This window comes from Drosophila takahashii, chromosome 2L (assembly GCF_030179915.1).
Source record: "Drosophila takahashii strain IR98-3 E-12201 chromosome 2L, DtakHiC1v2, whole genome shotgun sequence".
NCBI classification, from domain to species: Eukaryota; Metazoa; Arthropoda; class Insecta; order Diptera; family Drosophilidae; genus Drosophila; species Drosophila takahashii.
This window is the reverse complement of record NC_091678.1, coordinates 14,862,204-14,871,776: the sequence shown is the minus strand read 5'-3', so window position 1 is coordinate 14,871,776 and position 9,573 is coordinate 14,862,204. Positions and strand designations below refer to the sequence as shown.

The 9,573-nt window shown below is 39.6% G+C and overlaps 1 protein-coding gene and 1 long non-coding RNA gene across 2 annotated transcripts; both read left to right on the top strand.

Moving 5' to 3' along the window:
- The first annotated feature begins 2,226 nt into the window (after positions 1–2,226).
- Positions 2,227–7,248, top strand: LOC108063626 (uncharacterized). Its single transcript, XM_044395124.2, has 8 exons — positions 2,227–2,486; positions 2,552–2,893; positions 2,952–3,234; positions 3,298–3,536; positions 3,713–4,405; positions 5,364–6,203; positions 6,268–6,938; positions 7,000–7,248. The coding sequence occupies exons 1-6, from the start codon at positions 2,326–2,328 to the stop codon at positions 5,464–5,466; spliced, it is 1,821 nt and encodes a 606-aa protein (XP_044251059.1). The 5' UTR covers positions 2,227–2,325; the 3' UTR covers positions 5,467–6,203; positions 6,268–6,938; positions 7,000–7,248.
- A 433-nt stretch (positions 7,249–7,681) lies between these two features.
- LOC108063643 (uncharacterized) lies at positions 7,682–8,390 on the top strand. The gene is made up of 2 exons (XR_001770216.3): positions 7,682–8,074; positions 8,137–8,390. It is a non-coding gene; the product is annotated as an uncharacterized lncRNA (long non-coding RNA).
- Positions 8,391–9,573: the final 1,183 nt, after the last annotated feature.

The following is a 9,573-nucleotide window of genomic DNA, read 5'->3' as shown; positions in this document are numbered from 1 at the left end:
CATGCGATTGCACAGGAAAATTCTATGAGCAATTAAATACAAAGGAAAACAAATACATTTAAGTTGCCGACTGGAAGAGCATATTTAATTTGATATTTCTTAAAGCTACAAAATTAAAAGTTCCATGAGTCTTACAGAAATGCATTATACCTATAATTATTTCATTTCTTAAATTATTTATTATTTATCCACCTAATTGCAAGTCGCTTAACCATTTCAGCACTTTAAGCTCAATAATTTAGTAGCCTTAAGCGAGATGTTTAGCTCTTTCAAATGTCACTTAATCGCGCTTAAGCAGTTTATCGCAGCTTACTCAAACCCTTTTCATACCTCTGCTACCTCTGAGAAAATGTTTTTCCCCACTTCACGCTCTAAGTGATTTTCAATTATGAAGCGCGACAGATGGAGGGGGAGGTGGAGGTTCGGTGGAAGGAACAACAATAACTGCTGAAATTTCCGGGACTGGGGATAAAGTTTCACCTGGCGGAGGGTTGTGTAAAAAATGTCTTGCATAAAAAGTTTTTAATTGCCATGTGCTCTTGGCCAAAAAAAGTGTAGCAAAAGCAGTAATTAGTTGGCCCTGCTTCAAGCTGCAAATTAAGCCATAATTATGCACAGCCAGCGACACTTTGAAGGAGTTGACTGGGCCATCAAGGGGCTCAGTACTCGGTACTCCCCCAACCCGAAACCTCAGGCATCGCAAAGTCTAACCACAACAATTGGCCAACAAGTTGTCGCTGGTCAACAGTTCATGCAACATCAACACAAAAAAGGGTTACAAAATATTTGCTTAAAACATAAAGTTGGTCTCCGTCGAGTAATTGAGCTGGAATGTGTGGAAAAGCAACATCATGAGTGAAATGCAACGGCGGAACGAGTGAAACACTCGGGTTTTCTCTCCACAAAAAAGGACTCGTCGACGGGCAACAAGATGAAAAGTCGCCGACAATTGCAGCTGCCTTGTACTCTGGGATTCCTGTATTCCTGTATTCTGGTCATAGACCATTGTTATGCCAGATTGCTGATGATGGGTGGCGGAGTGGCTGGAGATTGAGATGGGTGACAAGTGGGGTTGGGTGGGCGGACATGAATGATAAGCGTGGCAGCGACGCTGTCAAAGGTTGTGATTGATGCACACAGGTTGTAGCTGCTGTCAGGACAGTGGACATTAAGTGCGAGTGACGATCAACTGCAATTGAATTGGGTAAGAAAAAGAGAATATAATAAACAATGCAAACTGGTTAAGAGTGGCAACCAATAATTTAGTTCGATTTATCTTTAATTAATGATACAAAACAATAAAAACCTCAAAGAATACGGGAATTCGGAAATCTAAGGTAATTTATGGGTTCTTGCGTCGAAATTTAAGAATATTTATTAAATAAATCTATAAATTTTCAAAAAATTATAAATTGCGGAAAATAAACCTTGAAACCATTACGGTTAATATACACTTTTTCCAAAATATATCTTCATCAAAGTTTTTTACTTGTTTATTTAATTATGGATTTATACTCTGGTTAAGATGTAACTATGAATGACTCATAACCTATACATTATAATTATTAAAAGCTATAGCTGTTTTCTTGGACTTATGATAATATATAAATTGTTCCAGTTAATTTGTTCATGACTCAGTTAGCAAAGCTCCACTGTACTATAATTGCTGTTGGTCTTTCACCTTCGCCACTGTCGGCGCACTAACTGTAAACGATGTTTTCTCGATGAAGCTCAACTGCAGGCAGTCACACATGTACGCACACAGGTGCAAGGACACGAAAGGAGCAGACACACACTAGGAGACATCCGAAAGGAAAGAAGTGTGCGTGTGCGTGTGTGTGGACTTTGATTCTCGGCAGGAGGTTTGTTTTCCACTGAGCCACTAATGTCTTTTTCTTGCTCTTTTTTTCTGCCGACCGCCCACTTGGCCTTTGGCACTTTGTCAATTCGCAAACAAAAAGGAATTGCACACAGGATTATCGATGAACACACATACGCACCGTTGTACACGGTATCCTTCTCACCTTCTCGTTTTGCCTATGGTTTTTATTCCTTGATCAAACGGCAGGAGGTCTGAATAAGAGTTCTGATAAAGAAGGATAAAAAAGAAGAGAACTTTTTCTTATGGTATGAAAAGACACCACAATAGTTTTTTAGAAACCTAAGTAGGTTGCATCGCAGCTTTTGATATACAGTCCATTTGTATTTTTAGAATTTACGTCTAACTTATTTTTATGACAGGTCAACACTTCCTGTAGTAAAAAGTAACATTTTTTGTGTGTTCGTAACTTTCCGGCTGCAATACTACATATTTTCTAGTTAAAAATGGAAGAGGATCCTCTGGTTAACATTGAGGTTTCCCAGAAGAAGCCATGTGGCGGGATCCAACCCCCTCCCGTTTACCAGAAGCTGATGGTGGATAACCTGACCATCATACGACCGCCCATCCTGAAGATCTACTACTGGGAGAGCTTCGATATCACGGGGTGAAGTGGATAAAAAGATGAGATCTAGATAAATCCTGACTGCTCTTTTATTCCTCCTTATACAGCCTGAATAGAAAGCTGCGCTCGAATCGCCTGGAACACGAGCACACCTTCTCGGTGCCCATTCGCCAGATACACAGCCACCCCCTGAAGATGGTCTTCTGGCTGCGCAACCTCTCCTCGAAGAACGCCACGCTGACCCTGAAGCGGCTCCAGAACTGCCAATGCCAGCCGGTGAAGACCCAAGTCGGTTTCAACCAGTTCCGCCAGCTATTCCACTGCCCTCACCGCCGACTGGTCCACATCAACCAGGAGATCCTTGCCATCAAACCGGATGAGGTGGTGGCCCTCACAGTCACGGCCTTCTTTTTCCTCTACGGCGAACACTTGCTCACCTACGAAGTTCAGTAAGTAGAACTTAGTATTACAAAAATTTTATTGGATAAAAAAATGTCAACTTTTCAGGACCGAGGACAAGCGCAAGTTTCTCTGGCACTTTCACCTGGAGATCTCCTCCTTCGACCCCGAAAAGTGTCTGCTCACCAAGGAGCTGCTGCCAGTGAACATAAAAAACTATTACCACGTGACACAGCCGTTGTGGGTGCAGAATATCACCATGTCCCACTTGTCCTTCTCGTTCGCCTCCAGGGATCGGGGCCTAAAGCTGCTCAATATGAATCTCACCGTTCCTCGGCAGAGTGTGTGGCCCCTACTGGTGGACTATCGACCCCTGGACTACGAAAATGAGGTACACCCTTGGTTAATCTATAATAAATATTATTTTTTTAATAATGTTTAATATTTCTCGCAGGCAGAAATTGTTATGTCCTTTGACAATGTCAAGGCTCGCTACAAGGTCAAGGCTCGGGGAGTCCTGACAGACGAAAAGGAGGAGACGGATATGCCTTTAAAGGAGCGCGAATGCGTTGACTTTCTCAATGTAATCTATCCCAATAGGTTGAGTTTCGAGGTCTGCCTGCGAGAAGATCGGACACAGCTGGTCAATGTCCACAACTACGGACAAAAGTGCAAGGAGTTTCGCTGGCAGAGGTACTCATGAACTTAGACTTAACTTAACATAAACTCATAAAGCATGCCTGCGGTCACACGCCTATCTTGCATTGGGCACACGTCAATTCTTCTTTGTGTGATTTCGTTTAAATTGGTTTTGAGTTTTTAACTCCCCTGACTTTGATAAATATCTATAACTTCTTTTTCCCTCTCAGCTACATTATAAACGACTTCTTCTCCGTTGTGTTTAATCCACCCATTTTCCGGCTGAAAGGCCACCACTCGAAGCTGTGCGAGATCAAGGTGACGGTGTTCGAGCGACTGGTGCACTTCCGGCGCATTCCCATCGTGATGGAGGTGCACCGCATCCTCGACCGCGCCACCCTCATCGCCAAGCAGGAACTGGAGGAGATCGAGTCCATCGATGACCCCAAGTGGAAGGAGGACAGCTACTTGGAGCACGTCTATCTGCACCTGAACATTCGCAGCACCGTAAAGCCCTCGCTGGATAGCGCTGAGGACTCGGAGCCCGGAGATAGAATCGATCCCACGGCTGGTCCTGAACCCTGTGCCCAATTTGGTCCTGGAGAAGGCGGGGCATCGGGAGACGGTCCCGCGGGCCCACCGCCACCCACCGAGGAGCAGCGAAAGGAGGCCGAGCGCAAGGAGCTGATCAGTCGGCTGGTGGCCAAGAACAAACTCAACTCCAACGAGGTCATCGAACTGAGCATGGCCATCGACCAGCGGATCACCATTTTCGAGAAGCTCTTCTGGAAGTATCTCAGTAAGTCCCGGTTCATGCGCATCAACGCGGAACGCAAGCGGCAGAAGGCGGTGAAGACCTACGAACAGGTAATCGCCCCGAATGACACCATTCCACCGGAGACGACCACGGAAATTGATCGAAAGTAAGTAGATGTTCTTGTTTAGGGGATAAAGTTAAGTAATTGGAGAATTTTTCTAAAATAACAGCCAAAACAAATATATTAACAAATTTTAATAGTAATTTTAAATATGACTTGTTATACCCTTGCAGAGGGTATTATGATTTCAGTCAGAAGTTTGCAACGCAGTGAAGGAGACGTTTCCGACCCCATAAAGTATATATATTCTTGATCAGCATCACTAGACGAGTCGATCTAGCCATGTCCGTCTGTCCGTCCGTCTGTCCGTCTGTCCGTCCGTTTCTACGCAAACTAGTCTCTCAGTTTTGAAGCTATCGCGATGAAACTTTCCCAAAAGTCTTCTTTCTATTGCAGGTAGTATATAAGTCGGAACCAACCGGATCGGATAACTATATCTTATAGCTCCCATAGGAACGAAGCGTTAAAAAAATTCTAGCTTCGGTGTTTTTTGAAATAAAACCTTCTACTCTTGGAAATATTATTTTTTAAATATTTCAGAATTTCGAATAAAATATTTTAAAAATCGGACGACTATATCGTATAGCTGCCATAGGAACGATCGGAAAATTAATGGGAAAGTTACACAGAAATAAATTTTAGCTTTTTTGGTTTTTATTGTATTCTCTTCTACTTTAGAACATGACTCTTTTTAAATATTTCCGAATTTCAATTTTCATTTTATCAAAATCGGACGACTATATCATATAGCTGCCATAGGAACGGTCGGAAAATTAATGAGAAATATTAGAAAATTGAACATTTTTGCGATTTGTTAATTAATAGGAATGATCTGCAAGGGTATATAAGCTTCGGCTGGCCGAAGCTAGCTTCCTTTCTTGTTTTTCATATGTGAATTACAAGTAAAATGCCAAGATTAATATTGACTTTGATCGGTGAACGATTAATAAAGTTATATTATAATATAATAATATATAATATTAATCTTTCTCCTCTCTTCTAGCCACATTATAGACATATTATCCCGTCTGATGCAGGAGGCCATCAATGACTTGGCCAAGAACTGGATCTTCATCCCCTCGCAATACTACGAACGCAACCATTAACTGTTCCTGCCGTTAACCAAATGCATTGCCCCACCAACGATTCGCCTGCAATCGGTATCCTTGGTTTTTCTGGTCGGTCGACGGGTTGCCTACCATTTCGGGTTGTCTACGCCGCGAAATTTATGTAAGATTTCGCACGAGTTGAGAGCCAACGCCTTTGCTTTCCGCTGCGAACATTCTGCCCAATTTATGTGTCTGCATGCAGCCTTTTAGGGTTTTCCACGCAGACAGGGGGCGTGGCAGGGGGCGGGGGGTACTAGTAATGGTCAGACAATTTAACGCAAGTATTTATTTTCGGCGCTCGCTTGCAGTTTGTGTGGGAAGTTTTCCAAATGTTCGCCTACCTATTTCTTGAATAGCCTCTATTCATAAGGTGTTTGTACTTTGGTAGTTATTAAGATCTTTTAAAATTAACTCTTAGGCTAGCAAAAGTGTTTAGATTAAAAAATTTATATTGAACCGTATATCAAAAGGTTAAACCAAACAAATATCACTTCGAATAAACCAGTGTCGAATCCACCTTCGAACAGCATAACAATGTGATTAGCTACACTTTAATTTGAATATCAATTTATCGTAATATTATCATAGCTTGTTTATATACTCGTAAATGGTTAAATAGAAAGCACAGTAGCCCAAGATCATCAGGTTAACACTGAACAAAATGGGTTTCAAACTAATTACCATTATCCTAGTTCTTGTGGCCTTTTGCACTATAACCAGAGCCTACGACAAAGGTACGGATCTAAAAACCATCTCGATAAGCTATAACAAATTTAGTGTCTGACTGTACATTTTCAGGGAAGTGCGATGCCCGCCCTAGCGTGGAGGGACCTTGCTTGGCCGCATCGGTCACCAGGTGGACCTTCAAGGACAAAAAATGTCAGCCCTTCGAATTCACTGGATGTGGGCACACTGCTAACTTTTTTCGTGATAAGGTTTTTTGCGAAAGAGCTTGCCAATCGTGATTTAAGCAGCTTTCTTAAACAATTCCATGTGTTTTATGGGTAAACACCTACAATTATTTGAATTCCAATAAATATGAAAACTAGCTAAAACTGAATACGCGATTTGAATGAGAAAAGCATCCCAAAGGTAGAATAATTTTAGTTTACTAATTTTCTAGCCCATTTTATGTCAAGATCCCAACTAGTAATTTCCATTTAAATTAAGAAGAATCATGCCAATCAATGTTAATGTCAATGTTAAAAGTAATAAAAACCTCTTGTATACTATGTCTTTAAAGTAATTTTACGCCTTAAAAAGCTTAATAATGGGTTTAGTTACACTTTAATTTGAATATTAGTTTCAAAAATTGCAAAATAGGAAATATTTAAAATCGAAACGGTCAGAATAAGAAACACAGTAGCTCAAAGCCCTCAGGTTGAAGCGGAACATTATGGCCTCCAAATTAAATACTATTATCCTAGTTCTTGCTGCCGTTTGCACTATCACACTTGCCTACGATAAAGGTGGGAAAAGTTAAAACTTGTTTTTTTTAATAATATTTCGAAGGATATCTTATATTAATAGAGAAATGCGATGCTCCTCCCAGCGTGACAGGAATGTGCCAGGCCTCAATTACCGCGTGGGTCTATAAGGATGGAAAATGTCAGTTCTTAGAGTATGGTGGGTGTGGGGCCACTCCAAACATATTTCTTAGACTTAAATCTCTATGCGAGGCATCTTGCTTAAACTAAGCTAAATGTGCTGTGGGTAAAAGCATTAGCTTTTTGAAATCAAATAAAAATAAAATAACATCCCAAGGGCAGAATAATAATATTTTACTAGTATTCTTGTTTTCTGTTTTCGGCAAGATCCTATCTAGAAATTTCAATTTCAATTTAAAAGGGTCATAATGCGATGAAAAAAATTGTGAGTGGTTAATTTAGTAAATACTGCCATTTCCAATGTCTCAATAAATTTTAAAAATTTAATATTATAGATTTAATTACCAAATGCGATTACATTTTGGTTTTTTACAATTTTGTATTCACTGTTTGTACAACACTTTTTAAATTAACGGCTAATTTAGGTGGGTTTCCTTGCTATTTCGGTAATGTTCTTTAAACGGCCACCCTAAAATGTTAGGAGGGTGTATTCGCTAGGTCACCTCCGCTTAACTTTAATTTTATGGGTAAAAACCTACAATTATTTGAATTCCAATAAACATGAAAACTAGCTTAAACTGAATACGCGATTTGAATGAGAAAGGCATCCTTAAGGTAGAATAATTTTACTTTACTAATTTTCTAGCCCATTTTAGATGTCTGTTTTTGTCAAGATCCTAACTAGTTATTTTCATTTAAATTAAGAAAGATAATGCCAATAATGTCAATGTTAAAAATAATGAAAACCTCTTGTATACTAAGTCTCTTAAGTAATTTTACGCTTTTAAAAAATATAAAAATCGGGTTTGTTACACTTTAATTTGATTATTAGTTTCAATAACTGCAAAACAGGAAATATTTAAAATTGAACCTGTCAGACTAAGAAACACAGTAGCTCAAAGCCCTCAGGTTAAAGCGGAACATTATGGCCTCCAAATTAAATACTATTATCCTAGTTCTTGCTGTTGTTTGCACTATTACACTTGCCTACGATAAAGGTGGGAAAAGTTAAAACATGTTTTTTTTTAATAATATTTTTAACGATATTTTATATTAATAGAGAAATGCGATGCTCCTCCCAGCGTGACAGGAAGGTGCCGGGCCTCAATTCCCGCGTGGGTCTATAAGGATGGAAAATGTCAGTTCTTAAAGTACGGTGGGTGTGGGGCCACTCCAAACATATTTCTTAGACTTAAATCTCTATGCGAGGCATCTTGCTTAAACTAAGCTAAATGTGCTGTGGGTAAAAGCATTAGCTTTTTGAAATCAAATAAAAATTAAAATTCATCCCAAGGGCAGAATAATAATATTTTACTAATTTTGTTTTTTCTGTTTTCGGCAAGATCCTACCTAGAAATTTCAATTTCAATTTAAAAGGGTCATAATGCGATGAAAAAATTGTGAGTGGGTAATTTAGTAAATACTCCCATTTGCAATGTCTCAATAAATTTCAAAAATTAAATTTTATAGATTTAATTACCAAATGCGATTACTCGTAGAGTAAAAGGGTATATTAGATTCGTGCAAAAGTATGTAACAGGTAGAAGGAAGCGTTTCCGACCCTATAAACTATATATATTCTTGATCGGGATCACTAGCCGAGTCGATCTAGCCATGTCCGTCTGTCCGTCTGTCCGTCTGACCGTCTGTCTGTCTGTCCGTCTGTCTGTCCGTCTGTCTGTCCGTCTGTCTGTCCGTCTGTCTGTCTGTATGAACGCTGAGATCTCGGAAACTATAAAAGCTAGGAGTCAAAATCTGCCAAGTGGGCCACCCCTGTTCCGAAGGTCCGATTTTCATCGAACTTTTTTACTTTTCCGGTTCACAACGAAAATATAAGAACTTCATTTGAACGGTTTTGCGAAATTTTGAGTTTTACCGGAGTTATAGGGGTCAAAACATGGCATTTTTGACACTTTTTCGAAAAAGTTGCACTCAGTCATTAATTCATAACTTCGGAACGGTAAGAGATATCTTTATGATGTTTTCACTAATCGCTCAAGAATTATTATGGCTTTCCATAAAAAAATGTAAAAAAAAATTAAAATTTATTTTTCTTAATAATAAATCAACATTTTTTTTTAGTTTTTATTTTTTTCAGTGTTCTTCACCAGCTATAGAGTTTAAAACCATTTGAAAATGAAGTTTGATTCATTACGAAAAAGATCCAAAAAAAAAAAAGAGTGGCCCGGACAAAGGTTTTTCGCAATATCGATTTAAAGAAGGGCGCACAGCGGTTTTCCATACAAAACGACAAGAAGTGCCTCATTGACAGCTGCAGTCGGCTGACGCTACGCGCGCAACGGCATGTGTTGACCAGCCAATTTTCACGAGCAAGCCGTTTTTGTATGGAAAACCGCTGTGCGCCCTTCTTTAAATCGATATTGCGAAAAACCTTTGTCCGGGCCACTCTTTTTTTTTTTTGGATCTTTTTCGTAATGAATCAAACTTCATTTTCAAATGGTTTTAAACTCTATAGCTGGTGAAGAACACTGAAAAA

What these genes read in the sequence shown, in the direction of transcription:
- LOC108063626 (XM_044395124.2), top strand. Translation starts at nt 2,326, where the DNA reads ATGGAAGAGGATCCTCTGGTTAACATTGAGGTTTCCCAGAAGAAGCCA. An exon ending in CCCTGGACTACGAAAATGAG is followed by an intron (nt 3,235 to 3,297) that starts GTACACCCTTGG and finishes TATTTCTCGCAG; the next exon opens with GCAGAAATTGTTATGTCCTT. An exon ending in AAGGAGTTTCGCTGGCAGAG is followed by an intron (nt 3,537 to 3,712) that starts GTACTCATGAAC and finishes TTTCCCTCTCAG; the next exon opens with CTACATTATAAACGACTTCT.